Raw genomic sequence first — 17,345 nt, 5'->3', positions numbered from 1 at the left:
GTGTCAGATGATGAAGTGGCAGTTGTAGGGTGCTTTGGTTGGGGTGGTGTGTGAAGTGAGTCAGGAAGAGTGGTTTAATACGGAAAAGGTAGTGAAAGCTTTGAGAAAGATGAAATCCAGCAAGGGGGCAGGTTTGGATGGTACTGCAGATGAATTTATTACGAAAGGGGGTAACTGTGTTGTTGATTGGTTGGTTAGGATATTCAATGTATGTATGGGTCACGGTGAAGTGCCTGAGGATTGGCAGAATGAATGTATTAAGCCACTGCACAATGGCAAAGAAGATAAAGGTGAGTGTTCAAACTACAGAGGCATAAGTTTCTAAAGGCAAAGAAGATAAAGGCACGTTTTAACCTACACAGGCATAAGTTTCTAAAGTTTATCATTATCATTATTATACTTTGTCACTGTCTCCCATGTTAGCGCGGTAGCACAAGGAAAAAGATGAAAGAATGGCCCAACCCACCCACATACACATGTATATACATACACGTCCACACGCACATATACACACCTATACATCTCAACGTATACATATATATACACACTGACATATATATATATACACATGTACATAATTCATACTGTCTGCCCTAATTCATTCCCCTCGCCACCCCGCCACACATAAAATGAAAACCCCCTCCCCCCGCATGTGCACAAGGTAGTGCTAGGAAAGGACAACAAGGGCCACATTCATTCACACTCAGTCTCTAGCTCTCATGTATAATGCACCGAAACCACAGCTCCCACAGGCCCCACAAAACTTTCCATGGTTTACCCCAGACGTTTCACATGCCCTGGTTCCTGGAAAATTGTACGGGAGGATGAAGGCATGTACAGAGCATCAGACTAGGGAGCAACAATGTGGTTTCAAATGTGGTAAAGGATAAGTGGAGCAGGTGTTTGCTTTGAAGAAAGTGTGCGAGAAATACTTTGAAAAACAGATGGACTTGTTTGTGGCATTTGTGGATCTGGAGAAGGAATATGATAGGGTTGATAGAGATGCTTTGTTGAAGGTCTTAAGAATATATGGTTAGGGAGGGTGTAAGGCATGTGTATGAGAAGTAAGATAGAAGTAATTGGTTCCCAGTGAAGGTCGGTCTGCTGCTGGGATTTGTGATGTCCCTATGGTTGTTTAATTTGTTTATGGAATGGATGGTTAGGGAGGTAATTGCAAGAGTTTAGGAGAGAAGGGCGAGTATGCAGCTTGTTGGGGATGAGAGGGCCTGGGAAGTGACTCAGTTGTTGTTCGCTAATAATAAAGCACTGGTGGCTGTTTCAAATGGGAAACTGCACAAGTTGGTGACAGTCTGGAAAAATGTGTGAAAGCAGAAAGTCGAGAGGAAATGTGAATAAGAGCAAGGTTATTAGGTTCAGCAGGGTTGAGGGCTAAGTTAGTTAGGATGTAAGTTTGAATGGAGAAAAATTGGAAGTAGTGTTTTAGATATCTAGGAGTGGACGTGGCAGCAAACGGAACCATGGAAGCAGAAGTGAGTCGCGGCTGGGGAGGGAGTGGAGGTTCTGGGAGCAATAAAGAATGTTTAGAAAGAGAGAATGTTATCTCAAGAGCAAAAATGGGTATGTTTGAAGGAATAAGAGTTCCAACAATATCATATGGTTGCGAGGGATAGGATATAGATAGGGTTGTATGGAGGTAGGAGGATATGTTGAAAATTAAATGTTTTTGAGGACAATATGTGGTGTGACATGGTTTGACAGAGTAAATAATGAAAGGGTAAGAGATGAGAGGAAATAAAAAGATTGTGGTTGTGAGAGTACAAGAGGGTGTGTTATAATGGTTTGGAGATATGGACAGAATGAGTGAGGATAGGTCGATAATGAGGATATATGTGTCAGAGTCACGAGAAGGGAACAAGAAGTGTGAGGCCCGAACATGCAGGAGGGTGAGAGGCATGCAAGGAATAGAGTGAATTGGAACAATGTGGTATACTGAGATTGACATGCTGCTAATGATCTGAACCAAGGCATGTGAAATGTCTGGGATCAACCATGGAAAGGTGTGTGGTGCCTGAGTGTGGATACGGAGCTGTGGTTTCGGTGAATTACACAGGACAGCCCGGTTTCAGTGCATTACACATGACGGCCAGAGATTGAGTGTGAACAGATGTGGCCTTTTCTTATCTGTTTTCCTGGGGCTACCTCGCTGATGCAAGGGGTGGAGATACTCTTTCCTGTCGGGTGGGAAGGTGCTGGGAATGCATGAAGGCAAGCACGTATGAATATGTACATGTGCACATGCTGATATGTATCTTTATCATTATTATTATAATACATAATCGGTTTCCCACGTCTGCGAGGTAGCGACAGGAAGATGAAGAATGGCCCATCCACACATATACATACACATATGCAGACATTACATATATACACATATACATATTCATACTTGCTTGTCTTCATCCATTCCTGTAGCTACCCGTCCCCACAGGAAAACATCATCACTATCCCCTGCTTCAGCGAGGTAGCACCAGGAATACAGACAAAAAGGCCACATTCGTTCACACTCAGTCTCTAGCTGTCATGTGTAATGCACCAAAACCACAGCTCCCTATTCACATCCAGGCCCCACAGACCTTTCCAAGGTTTGCCCAAGACGCTTCACATGCCCTGGTTCAGTCCACTGACAGCAAGTCGACTTCGATATACCACAGTGTTCCAATTCACCCTATTTCTTGCATGCCTCTCACCTTCCTATATGTTCAGGCCCCGATCACTCAAAATCTTTTCCACTCATTCCTTCCACCTCTAACTTGGTCTCCCACTTCTCCTTGTTCCCTCCACCTGACACATATATACGTGTATGTATACATGTGTGTATATGAGTGGATGGGCCTTTCTTTGTCCAATTCTTGGCACAACCTCACTGATGTGGGAAACAGCAATCAAGTATAGTAAAATAATAATAATAATAAACGAAAAAAATACAGCTTGGCCCTAACGAATTCAGACTGCGAGATCTTCAAGTCTTATCATCTTACAAATTCAGAAACCCTCTTATAGGGCTCCTGCAGCTTCTAAGCTACACTCAGAGCAAGGAAATACCAAACTTCCTCAAGCAAAAAGTTCTCCAACACATCCGTACTCCTTTCCAACCTTTCAATGATAATACAGCCTCACTGGAGTTGACTTACTGCTCACAATGTAACCACTTGCAGGCAGGATCTGGTAACATCTATATCAACATTAGTCAACAGTATACATTTTCAATCTTTGTGAAATTCAATGAATGTTACATTTCAACAATGCATGGTATTTCTATCTTCCTTAATCCTGTCAACTACTTCCACCAAAAAGTCAAGATTTTTTTTACTGCTCTATCCTAACCTTATCTAACTAAAACAAAATAAATGAATAGTATTAGAGTATCAGGCATTTAACAATGCCACAAGCCAATAATCCTTTAATAAGTTTTTCCTACACAGACCATGAGTGTTGATGATTCAGTATAAAACATTTAAAAGGTGTCCTTGAGGAGCATATGGTAGTTTACAAAGTAAGTACCAAATAAACCTCAAGTTTGATCTCTGAGCCTGCTTTATGGTTGGATAATGATTGTATCCAATCATTTGTATGACCACTCAGGTTGGAAGATCAACTGTCATAAGCGATGATTTTGTATTATTTAATAGTAAACTTGGGAGACTTTAACAGATTGATCTAATTACCATCTGAGTTCACCCAGGTGTACCCTTAAGAACTAAGCAGACATGACAGTCAACAACTTTCGTGTGAGAAAATGTCAGTCAGCTACAAACTAATACAGGTAAAGACTGAAATATTATCATTTAAAATATACAAGAGATAAAGCAATCAAATATCATCAATTAAATATAAAGTGATAAAGCAATCAGTAACGCTCTCTGAGAAGTCCTGGCTCCATATGGTGTGCATGAAGACTTCTGAATGCTTTTAAGAAACTCCTGATGACGTGATATCAGAATGCTATGAGGGGCAAAAGTTTGTTGAGTATTCCTGAGAAATTATATGGGAGGGTATTGATTGTGAGGGTAAAGGCATCGACAGAGCATCAGATTGGGGAAGAGCAGTGTGGTTTCAGAAGTGGTAGAGGATGTGTGGATCAGGTGTTTGCCTTGAAGAATGTATGTGAGAAATACTTACAAAAACAGATGGATTTGTATAAAGCATTTATGGATCTGGAGAAGGCATATGATGGGGTGGATAGAGATGCTTTGGGGAAAATTTTAAAAGTACAAGGTGAGAGAGGTAAGTTGCTAAAAGCAGTTTAAAGTTTTTATCGAGGATGTAAGGCATGAGTACAAGTAGGAAGAGAGGAGAGTGATTGGTTTCCAGTGAATGTTGGTTTGTGGCAAGGGTGCGTGATGTCTCCTTGGTTGTTTAATTTGTTTATGGATGGGGATGTTAGGGAGGTTAATGCAAGAGTGTTGGAGAGAGGGCAAGTATGCAGTCTGTTGTGAATGAGAGGGCTTGGGAAGCGAGTCGGTTTTTGTTCACTGATGATACAGAACTGGAGGCTGATTCGGGTGAGAAACTGCAGAAGTTGGTGACTGAGTTTGGTAAAGTGTGTGAAAGAAGAAAGCTGAGAGTAAATGTGAATAAGAGCAAGGTTATTAGGTACAGTAGGGTTGAGGGACAAGTAAATTGGGAGGTAAATTTAAATGGAGAAAAACTGGAGGATGTGAAGTGTTTTAGATATCTGGGAGTGGATTTGGCAGCGGATGGAACCATGGAAGCGGAAGTGAGTCACACAGTGGGGTAAGAAGCGAAGGTTCTAGGAGCATTGATGAAGGTGTGGAAGATGAGAACTTTATCTCGGAGAGCAAAAATGGGTATGTTTGAAAGAATAGTGGTTCCGACAATATTATGCAGTTGTGAGGCATGGGCTACAGAGAGGATTGTATGGAGGAGGGTGGAGGCATCGGAAATGAGATGCTTGAGGACAATATGTGGTGTGAGGTGGTTTGATCGTGTAAGTAATGAAAGGATAAGAGAGATGCGTGGTAATAAAAAGAGTGTCATTGAGAGAGCAGAAGAGGGCATATTGAAGAAGAGGGCATATTGAAATGGCGTGGCTACATGGAGACAAAGGGTGAGGAAAGATTGACAAAGAGGATATGTGTGTCAGAGGTGGAGGGAACGAGAAGTGGGAGACCAAATTGGAGGTGGGAGGATGGAGTGAAAAAGATTTTGAGCGATCGAGGCCTTAACATATAGGATGGTGAAAGGCATGCAAGGAATAGAGTGAATTGGAACGATGTGGTATACCGGGGTCGACAGGCTGTCAATGGATTGAGTGTGAAGCATCTGGGGTATGCCATGGAAAGTTTTGTGGGGCCTGGATGTGGAGAGCTGTGGTTTTGGTGCATTACACACAACAGCTAGAGACCGAGTGTGAACGAATGTGGCCTTTGTTGTCTTTTATAGCGCTACCTCATGCGCACATGGGGGAGGGGGGAGCCATTTCATGTGTGGTGGGGTGGCAGAGGGAATGGATGAAAGCAGCATGTATATGTACATGTGTATATATGTATATGTCTGTGTATGTATATGTATGTATACGTTGAAATATATAGATATGTATATGTGTGTCTGTGCGTTTGGCCATTTATGTATGTACGTGTATGTGGGTGGGTTGGGCCATTTTTTCGTTTGTTCCCTTGCGCTACCTTGCTAATGCGGGAGACCAACAAAGTATAATAAAAAAAATATTATATATATATATATATATATATATATATATATATATATATATATATATATATATATATATATATATATATATATGTATTGTTGACTGGTTGGTAAGGTTATTTAATGTATGTATGACTCATGGTGAGGTGCCTGAGGATTGGCGGAATGCGTGCATAGTGCCATTGTACAAAGGCAAAGGGGATAAGAGTGAGTGCTCAAATTACAGAGGTATAAGTTTGTTGAGTATTCCTGGTAAATTATATGGGAGGGTATTGATTGAGAGGGTGAAGGCATGTACAGAGCATCAGATTGGGGAAGAGCAGTGCGGTTTCAGAAGTGGTAGAGGATGTGTGGATCAGGTGTTTGCTTTGAAGAATGTATGTGAGAAATACTTAGAAAAGCAAATGGATTTGTATGTAGCATTTATGGATCTGGAGAAGGCATATGATAGAGTTGATAGAGATGCTCTGTGGAAGGTATTAAGAATATATGGTGTGGGAGGCAAGTTGTTAGAAGCAGTGAAAAGTTTTTATCGAGGATGTAAGGCATGTGTACGTGTAGGAAGAGAGGAAAGTGATTGGTTCTCAGTGAATGTAGGTTTGCGGCAGGGGTGTGTGATGTCTCCATGGTTGTTTAATTTGTTTATGGATGGGGTTGTTAGGGAGGTAAATGCAACAGTCCTGGAAAGAGGGGCAAGTATGAAGTCTGTTGGGGATGAGAGAGCTTGGGAAGTGAGTCAGTTGTTGTTCGCTGATGATACAGCGCTGGTGGCTGATTCATGTGAGAAACTGCAGAAGCTGGTGACTGAGTTTGGTAAAGTGTGTGGAAGAAGAAAGTTAAGAGTAAATGTGAATAAGAGCAAGGTTATTAGGTACAGTAGGGGTGAGGGTCAAGTCAATTGGGAGGTGAGTTTGAATGGAGAAAAACTGGAGGAAGTGAAGTGTTTTAGATATCTGGGAGTGGATCTGTCAGCGGATGGAACCATGGAAGCGGAAGTGGATCATAGGGTGGGGGAGGGGGCGAAAATTTTGGGAGCCTTGAAAAATGTGTGGAAGTCGAGAACATTATCTCGGAAAGCAAAAATGGGTATGTTTGAAGGAATAGTGGTTCCAACAATGTTGTATGGTTGCGAGGCATGGGCTATGGATAGAGATGTGCGCAGGAGGATGGATGTGCTGGAAATGAGATGTTTGAGGACAATGTGTGGTGTGAGGTGGTTTGATCGAGTAAGTAACGTAAGGGTAAGAGAGATGTGTGGAAATAAAAAGAGCGTGGTTGAGAGAGCAGAAGAGGGTGTTTTGAAATGGTTTGGGCACATGGAGAGAATGAGTGAGGAAAGATTGACCAAGAGGATATATGTGTCGGAGGTGGAGGGAACGAGGAGAAGAGGGAGACCAAATTGGAGGTGGAAAGATGGAGTGAAAAAGATTTTGCGTGATCGGGGCCTGAACATGCAGGAGGGTGAAAGGAGGGCAAGGAATAGAGTGAATTGGAGCGATGTGGTATACAGGGGTTGACGTGCTGTCAGTGGATTGAATCAAGGCATGTGAAGCGTCTGGGGTAAACCATGGAAAGCTGTGTAGGTATGTATATTTGCGTGTGTGGACGTATGTACATGTGTATGGGGGGGGGGGGGTTGGGCCATTTCTTTCGTCTGTTTCCTTGCGCTACCTCGCAAACGCGGGAGACAGCGACAAAGTATAAAAAAAAAAAAAAAAAAAAAAAAAAATATATATATATATTTTTATTTTTGCATTCAAATCACCCATCACTATGACCCGGTCTCGTGCATCAAAACCACTAACACACTCATTCAGCTGCTCCCAAAACACTTGCCTCTCTTGATCTTTCTTCTCATGCCCAGGTGCATATGCACCAATAATCACCCACCTCTCTCCATCAACTTTCAGTTTTACCCATATTAATCGAGAATTTACTTTCTTACACTCTATCACATACTCCCACAACTCCTGTTTCAGGAGTATTGCTACTCCTTCCCTTGCTCTTGTCCTCTCACTAACCCCTGACTTTACTCCCCAGACATTCCCAAACCACTCTTCCCCTTTACCCTTGAGCTTCGTTTCACTTAGAGCCAAAACATCCAGGTTCCTTTCCTCAAACATACTACCTATCTCTCCTTTTTTCACATCTTGGTTACATCCACACACATTTAGGCACCCCACTCTGAGCCTTCGAGGAGGATGAGCACTCCCCGCGTGACTCCTTCTTCTTTTTATTTTTATTTTTATTTTATTATACTTTGTCGCTGTCTCCCGCGTTTGCGAGGTAGCGCAAGGAAACAGACGAAAGAAATGGCCCAACCCCCCCCCATACACATGTATATACATACGTCCACACACGCAAATATACATACCTACACAGCTTTCCATGGTTTACCCCAGACGCTTCACATGCCTTGATTCAATCCACTGACAGCACGTCAACCCCGGTATACTACATCGCTCCAATTCACTCTATTCCTTGCCCTCCTTTCACCCTCCTGCATGTTCAGGCCCCGATCACACAAAATCTTTTTCACTCCATCTTTCCACCTCCAATTTGGTCTCCCTCTTCTCCTCGTTCCCTCCACCTCCGACACATATATCCTCTTGGTCAAACTTTCCTCACTCATTCTCTCCATGTGCCCAAACCACTTCAAAACACCCTCTTCTGCTCTCTCAACCACGCTCTTTTTATTTCCACACATCTCTCTTACCCTTACGTTACTCACTCGATCAAACCACCTCACACCACACATTGTCCTCAAACATCTCATTTCCAGCACATCCATCCTCCTGTGCACAACTCTATCCATAGCCCACGCCTCGCAACCATACAACATTGTTGGAACCACTATTCCTTCAAACATACCCATTTTTGCTTTCCGAGATAATGTTCTCGACTTCCACACATTCTTCAAGGCCCCCAGAATTTTCGCCCCCTCCCCCACCCTATGATCCACTTCCGCTTCCATGGTTCCATCCACTGCCAGATCCACTCCCAGATATCTAAAATACTTCACTTCCTCCAGTTTTTCTCCATTCAAACTCACCTCCCAATTGACTTGACCCTCCACCCTACTGTACCTAATAACCTTGCTCTTATTCACATTTACTCTTAACTTTCTTCTTCCACACACTTTACCAAACTCAGTCACCAGCTTCTGCAGTTTCTCACATGAATCAGCCACCAGCGCTGTATCATCAGCGAACAACTGACTCACTTCCCAAGCTCTCTCATCCCCAACAGCCTTCATACTTGCCCCTCTTTCCAAGACTCTTGCATTTACCTCCCTAACAACCCCATCCACAAACAAATTAAACAACCATGGAGACATCACACACCCCTGCCGCAAACCTATATTTATATTCACTGAGAACCAATCACTTTCCTCTCTTCCTACACGTACACATGCCTTACATCCTCGATAAAAACTTTTCACTGCTTCTAACAACTTGCCTCCCACACCATATATTCTTAATACCTTCCACAGAGCATCTCTATCAACTCTATCATATGCCTTCTCCAGATCCATAAATGCTACATACAAATCCATCTGCTTTTCTAAGTATTTCTCACATACATATATATATATATATATTTTTTTTTTCATACATATTCGCCTTATTCCGCGTTAGCGAGGTAGCGTTAAGAACAAAAGAGTGAGCCTTAGAGGGTAAATCCCCACTTGGCCCACCTCTCAGTTCCTTCTTTTGGAAAATTATAAACGGGAGGGGAGGATTTCCAGCCCCCCGCTCCCTTCCCTTTTAGTCGCCTTCTACGACACGCAGGGAATACGTGGGAAGTATTCTTTCTCCCCTATCCCCAGGGATGACATATATATATATATATATATATATATAAAATGGGGTGACTGTATTGTTGACTGGTTGGTAAGGTTATTTAATGTATGTATGACTCATGGTGAGTACTTAGAAAAGCAAATCAATTTGTATGTAGCATTTATGGATCTGAAGAAGGCATATGATAGAGTTGATAGAGATGCTCTGTGGAAGGTATTAAGAATATATGGTGTGGGAGGCAAGTTGTTAGAAGCAGAGAAAAGTTTTTATTAAGGATGTAAGGCATGTGTACGTGTAGGAAGAGAGGAAAGTGATTGGTTCTCAGTGAATGTAGGTTTGCGGCAGGGGTGTGTGATGTCTCCATGGTTGTTTAATTTGTTTATGGATGGGGTTGTTAGGGAGGTGAATGCAAGAGTTTTGGAAAGAGGGGCAAGTATGAAGTCTGTTGGGGATGAGAGAGCTTGGGAAGTGAGTCAGTTGTTGTTCGCTGATGATACAGCGCTGGTGGCTGATTCATGTGAGAAACTGCAGAAGCTGGTGACTGAGTTTGGTAAAGTGTGTGAAAGAAGAAAGTTACAAGTAAATGTGAATAAGAGCAAGGTTATTAGGTAAAGTAGGGTTGAGGGTCAAGTCAATTGGGAGGTAAGTTTGAATGGAGAAAAACTGGAGGAAGTAAAGTGTTTTAGATATCTGGGAGTGGATCTGGCAGTGGATGGAACCATGGAAGCGGAAGTGGATCATTGGGTGGGGGAGGGGCAAACATCCTGGGAGCCTTGAAGAATGTGCGGAAGTCGAGAACATTATCTCGGAAAGCAAAAATGGGTATGTTTGAAGGAATAGTGGTTCCAACAATGTTGTTTGGTTGTGAGGCGTGGGCTATGGATATAGTTGTGCGCAGGAGGATGGATGTGCTGGAAATGAGATGTTTGAGGACAATGTGTGGTGTGAGGTGGTTTGATCGAGTAAGTAATGTAAGGGTAAGAGAGATGTGTGGAAATAAAAAGAGCTTGGTTGAGAGAGCAGAAGAGGGTGTTTTGAAATGGTTTGGGCACATGGAGAGAATGAGTGAGGAAAGATTGACCAAGAGGATATATGTGTCGGAGGTGGAGGGAACGAGGAAAAGTGGGAGACCAAATTGGAGGTGGAAAGATGGAGTGAAAATGATTTTGTGTGATCGGGGCCTGAACATGCAGGAGGGTTAAAGGAGGGCAAGGAATAGAGTGAATTGGATCGATGTGGTATACCGGGGTTGACGTGCTGTCAGTGGATTGAATCAGGGCATGTGAAGCGTCTGGGGTAAACCATGGAAAGCTGTGTAGGTATGTATATTTGCGTGTGTACACGTATGTATATACATGTGTATGGGGGTGGGTTGGGCCATTTCTTTCGTCTGTTTCCTTGCGCTACCTCGCAAGCGCGGGAGACAGCGACAAAGCAAAAAAAAAAATATATAGTTTTTATCGAGGATGTAAGGCATGTGTACGTGTAGGAAGAGAGGAAAGTGATTGGTTCTCAGTGAATGTAGGTTTGCGGCAGGGGTGTGTGATGTCTCCATGGTTGTTTAATTTGTTTATGGATGGGGTTGTTAGGGAGGTAAATGCAAGAGTTTTGGAAAGAGGGGCAAGTATGAAGGCTGTTGGGGATGAGAGAGCTTGGGAAGTGAGTCAGTTGTTGTTCGCTGATGATACAGCGCTGGTGGCTGATTCATGTGAGAAACTGCAGAAGCTGGTGACTGAGTTTGGTAAAGTGTGTGGAAGAAGAAAGTTAAGAGTAAATGTGAATAAGAGCAAGGTTATTAGGTACAGTAGGGTTGAGGGTCAAGTCAATTGGGAGGTAAGTTTGAATGGAGAAAAACTGGAGGAAGTGAAGTGTTTTAAATATCTGGGAGTGGCTCTGGCAGCAGATGGAACCATGGAAGCGGAAGTGGATTATAGGGTGGGGGAGGGGGCGAAAATTCTGGGGGCCTTGAAGAATGTGTGGAAGTCGAGAACATTATCTCGGAAAGCAAAAATGGGTATGTTTGAAGGAATAGTGGTTCCAACAATGTCGTATGGTTGCGAGGCGTGGGCTATGGATAGAGTTGTGCGCAGGAGGATGGATGTGCTGGAAATGAGATGTTTGAGGACAATGTGTGGTGTGAGGTGGTTTGATCGAGTGAGTAACGTAAGGGTAAGAGAGATGTGTGGAAATAAAAAGAGCGTGGTTGAGAGAGCAGAAGAGGGTGTTTTGAAGTGGTTTGGGCACATGGAGAGAATGAGTGAGGAAAGATTGACCAAGAGGATATATGTGTCGGAGGTGGAGGGAACGAGGAGAAGAGGGAGACCAAATTGGAGGTGGAAAGATGGAGTGAAAAAGATTTTGTGTGATCGGGGCCTGAACATGCAGGAGGGTGAAAGGAGGGCAAGGAATAGAGTGAATTGGAGCGATGTGGTATACCGGGGTTGACGTGCTGTCAGTGGATTGAATCAAGGCATGTGAAGCGTCTGGGGTAAACCATGGAAAGCTGTGTAGGTATGTATATTTGCATGTGTGGACGTATGTATATACATGTGTATGGGGGGGGTTGGGCCATTTCTTTCGTCTGTTTCCTTGCGCTACCTCGCAAACGCGGGAGACAGCGTCAAAGTATAAAAATAATATATATATATATATATATATATATATATATATATATATATATATATATATATATATATATATATATATTGGAAAGGATCACAATTTTGCGCGTGATCAAGATATTCCTATGAGTCCACGGGGAAAATGAAACACGAAAAGTTCCCAAGTGCACTTTCGTGTAATAACATCATCAGGGGAGACACAAGAGAGAAATACATATCAGCTGACTGTTATATTTCTCTCTAGTGTCTCCCCTGATGATGTGATTATGTGAAAGTGCACTTGGGAACTTTTTGTGTTTCATTTTCCCCGTGGACTCATATATATAAATATATATATATATATATATATATATATATATATATATATATATATATATATATATATATATATATTTTTTCATACTATTTGCTATTTTCCACATTAGCGAGGTAGCATTAAGAACAGAGAACTGGGCCTTTGAGGGAATATCTTCACCTGACCCTCTTCTCTGTTCCTTCTTTTGGTAAATTAAAAAAACAAGAGAGGGGAGGATTTCCAGCCACCCGCTCCCTCCCCTTTTAGTCGCCTTCTACGACACGCAGGGAATACGTGGGTAGTATTCTTTCTCCCATATCCCCAGGGATAATATATATATATATATATATATATATATATATATATATATATATATATATATATATATATATAATATATATATATATATATAAAATATATATATATATATATATATATATATATATATATATATATATATATATATTCCTGGGGATAGGGGAGAAAGAATACTTCCTACGTATTCCCTGCGTGTCGTAGAAGGTGACTAAAAGGGGAGGGAGTGGGTGGCTGGAAATCCTCCCCTCTCGTTTTTTTTTAATTTTCCAAAAGAAGGAACAGAGAAGGGGGCCAGGTGAGAATTTTCCCTCTAAGGCCCAGTCCTCTGTTCTTAACACTACCTCGCAAATGCGGGAAATGGCGAATAGTATGAAAAAAAAAATATATATATCTATATATATCTATATATATATATATATATATATATATATATATATACATATATATCCAGTATAAAAGAATCAGTGTAGCAATATATCATTATGGGTAATAAGTTCTACTAACTAGGAATGATGTGAAACTTCTTGGACTGCCCCTTAAGCTGCAAACACCCAGATATTCTGAAGTCTCATATTGTAATTCTGAACACAAGTTTCTCACATTTCCTCTTTCAAAATTGTAACGATCGATTTCTACAATAATACTAGGGTTGACTGTAGAGGCATACATCAAGCTGTGATTGATGTAAATGCAAAATAACCGGTTCACACATGTTCAGAGAACAAAAGCACATGCATCAAACTTTTATTTTTGGGTGTTGCAGCCTAAACACCAGCATACAAACACACACTAATGGGCGCTCACCACTTATACAATGAACTCTGGAAAAATAAACTGATTTACCCTATCAAAAGTTCCAAGATGAGGAGGAATTCGCAATCAAATTTATATAAAAGAAAAGGGTCTTGAAACTGACTAAACTGGTGTTTCAAAATCTTAATATATCAAAAGTCGCCGGATGCCCCAAACATAGTCCAAAAAAATTTCCCAAAAGAAACCCAGACGAAGAATAAACATACATTTAACCACAAAGTAAATGTCTTGAGGTACTTCTACCCTACAGCGACATGCAGCAGCAGTCATTGGTGAGGAAGATAGTGCTCTACTGTTACCTTGTGTACCTTCATAGATAAAGTCCTGGCCTGACAAAATTTACTTTAAAGTCTGGTTAAGAATCGGACAATTAATAAACAAGGACTAAGTTCGTTTACAAATTAAAAATAAATATACTGCTGGTTCAAGCGATCTAGTACTTATACCTCAACCAATCACGGTCAACCAGTTAACATTATTACTATATCTAAAATTAAAATGATACTTACTTGTTCATGTCAAGAAGCTGATCAAGGTCCACCCCACGGTAAGTGAACTTCCTGAAGGTATGCTTCTTGCGTTGCTGTTGAGCTGGCTGAAAAACGGAGTTACTATAATGAAAACCGAACTTTTCTTCTAAATCCATGTACATCAATCAGTCCTAAATAACTACACTGCTGATATATGGAGCATCGTTATCTATGTTTCACACATCATTTAGTCACCAACAATCAATGATGAAAAGAGATATACTTGGCCTAGCAATCTCACACCTACATCGGCCATTGTTTGTTGTGTAGAGGATAAACATACGTTGTTCACTTGTTTCTGCCATGGTATAAAAACCTACCAAGACAAACCTATATAGCAAGCACAACTTCCATCGCGTGTTCTGTGTAACTAATCAATATATAATACGTAGGTTTGTTCACATTCACAAGGAAATACTTCGAAAACACTGCAAATCAAGACCAACTTCAAACTAATGATACGTGAAGTTCTATTTCATATGAATTCAAAATGACCTCCAAAATATAATATAACTTTTGTGGCAGATAACTAGTTTATAACCTTTACATAACACAACACAGATGAAAAAGATACATTTGCTCTTATCTTGGTATAAATCAAAGTCAGGCTTTATGATCTTATGTTGAAAAATGTTGATTCTCAGCTGTGATGCGTCTCATACCTTGCCGATTTGGCATCTTCATTGAATTAAACGTACTTTTATAAAATAATGTAATTATTTCACATTCCTGTAAGATATTAGGATTCATTTCAGATTATTATAAGAACTTGTCAGAACCCGGACGGATTAAGGGAGATAAAGAGAAAGGAAGAATTAATGACACTGTGTAAGATCACATGGCAAAGAGATTCCTTTACATTTTTAGTATCTTAAAATTGAACGAGCAGGACTACAAGCTTTAGGGTTGTCCATCATATGAACATTACCTACATTTTGCTGTAAGAACACGTAGAAAGAAAGGTTAGCTGCTGCCTCGTTACACTGCTGGTATTGAACTCGTGGTACTTGGAACAACGGTGTGCCATGCTGTGTGTGTTCAGTCATACCAGTTATATAATACTCATGTGTACTCTAATTTAGAGGAGAATAACTTTTTCATGCGAATAAATCCTTCTTAGCTAAGTTTGATACAGTAAATGGCAATTCGATAACTCATATACGTTGTAAGTACAGCCAGGTCAAAGGTCACATGATTACCAATTAATACCTGCACATCTCAGTATCAAGGGCATATTACCAAAACTCCTTTTTCTATAACATATCGGTAACATAAAGTAATAACCCGTTGGTAATGAAGACCTACAAACGACATTGATCCGCACTGACAAACACCTGTCCATCTGATTCATTGGACTCTAATAAGTACTTTTGGTTATCTGTATATCTCCTGTCACGAGGGACAAGTGTTCAATATTGTATTCAAAAGCAACTCTCAATTTTCAGTGAATGCTTTTAAAATTTCCAACAGCTAAGTTATATCGGTAATTTTCAATGTTAAAAAGAAAAAACATGCTAACAACAGTAGGTCAGGGTAAACATTGGTTACTGTTGATATATACAGTGGATAAGGGTAACCCTGCTTAATGTAGACGAACAATCCGGGATCAGAGTAACCCTGGTTACTGTAGACTCAACAACCCATGATCAGGGTAACCCTGGTTACTGCAGACTAACATTGGGTAAGAGTAACCCTGGTTACTGTAGACTAACAACATTGGGTCCGACTAACCCTGTTACTGTAGACTAACAACAGTGGGTAAGGGTAACCCTGGTTACTGTAGACTAACATAAGTAGATCAAGATAACCCTGGTTACCGTAGTCTAACAACAGTGGGTCAGATTAACCAATAGTTACTGTAGACTAACAACAGTCGGTCAGAGTAACCCTGGTTACTGTAGACTAACAACAGCGGGTCAGGGTGACCTTGGTTACTGCAGACTAATGACAGTAGGTCATGGTAAACCTGGTTACTGTAGACTAACAACAGTGGGTTAGGGTAACCCTGGTTACTGTAGACTAACATAGTGGATCAAGATAACCCTGGTTACCGTAGACTAATAACAGTGGGTCAGATTAAACATAGTTACTGTAGACTAACAACAGTGGGTCAGAGTAACCCTGGTTACTGTAGACTAACAACAGCGGGTCAGGGTGACCTTAGTTACTGCAGACTAATGACAGTGAGTCAGGGTAAACCTGGTTACTGTAGACTAACGACAGTGGGTCAGGATAAACCTGGTTACTGTACATAAGAACATAAGAAGTGAGGACACTGCAAGAGCCCTACTGGCCCATGCTAAGCAAGTCATGAGTCTGTCCACCCTACAACCAACTGCCTGAATCCATCAACACATCCAACCTTCGTTTAAAGCTATTTCTTCATAGATTCCCAACTAGTGATAGGAGGTGCAAGAAAGGCTAACTACTGTGCATGATCTTTTTGAGAAGGTGTTAGTAAGTGACCAAAACTACGTGTTGATGGTAAAAGAAGTTATTAATTGAAGGAAGGAATGTATGGACACACTAAGAGAAAGATGGCAGATCAGAATGCTGATAGCAAAGGTCGAAATAAGTGGAGAGGTGGCAGTCATACGATGGTTCGATATGTCTCACTTACTTGCACAGTAAACCCCCTCCAGCACCACTCACCTTCCACTGCGGCCTGTCGAACGGGAGTAGCAGACTAACCATGTCGAGGCGTCCACTCCCGCTACGACAACCCGCCCTTACGAACTGGTACCTGCCCTTGTAGCCTAGGGAGAACAGCCAAGTCCCGCTCACCATAAGCGCACGAAGGGGAAACATCTCCAGCCCAATGGTCATCATATGTACAAGGAAGGACCGAATGTCAACCTGTGCTTTTGGACCACATCCTGTAAAGGGAGTGGGTCCAGGTTAGGGCTTTTACGAAGCACAACTCTAGGTCCCGGTAAGAAAGCCCTAATCCTTTGGGGGCACTCGCTCTTTCTTGGAACCATGCGCCAAGCCAGTTAACTGTGGCAGATGTCACATGTCTGCTGGCGAAATCCCGTATGCCCTGAAGGACTTTCGAGGTTCCGCAATAGCTGCACTTTTGTAGATGTGCAGCTGAAAGTGCAAAGTGAACACCAAATACTTGAGTATCTATGATGTACGCCTCTATGCTGAGTAGAGTAATTTCTCGAACGTAACTTGTTTGTTTAGCCGGACGGTCGAGACAAAATATGGTATACCAAGCCCGCCATCCCCTACCGCCGGGTGGAAGTAAACGTAGGGAAAGTTATGGGTTAGG

General features: G+C 41.5%; 1 protein-coding gene across 4 annotated transcripts in view; it reads right to left on the bottom strand.

The window, feature by feature from the left end:
* Nucleotides 1-16,873, bottom strand: part of RpS15 (ribosomal protein S15) — a 37,732-nt gene extending 20,859 nt beyond the window's left edge. The window contains exons 1-2 of one of the 4 annotated variants that reach the window (XM_071675337.1): nucleotides 16,724-16,873; nucleotides 14,051-14,136 (exon numbers count right to left, since the gene is read on the bottom strand). In XM_071675337.1, the coding sequence (XP_071531438.1) occupies nucleotides 14,051-14,136; nucleotides 16,724-16,858 (221 nt within the window). In that variant the 5' untranslated portion in view covers nucleotides 16,859-16,873. Of the gene's footprint in view, nucleotides 1-14,050; nucleotides 14,137-14,294; nucleotides 14,378-15,003; nucleotides 15,122-16,723 lie in introns of those variants that run through there. The other 3 variants (XM_071675338.1, XM_071675340.1, XM_071675339.1) reach the window with 3 other exon arrangements.
* Nucleotides 16,874-17,345: the final 472 nt, after the last annotated feature.

Source organism: Panulirus ornatus, chromosome 20 (assembly GCF_036320965.1).
Source record: "Panulirus ornatus isolate Po-2019 chromosome 20, ASM3632096v1, whole genome shotgun sequence".
Taxonomy (NCBI): Eukaryota; Metazoa; Arthropoda; class Malacostraca; order Decapoda; family Palinuridae; genus Panulirus; species Panulirus ornatus.
This window is presented reverse-complemented; position numbering and strand designations above follow the sequence as displayed.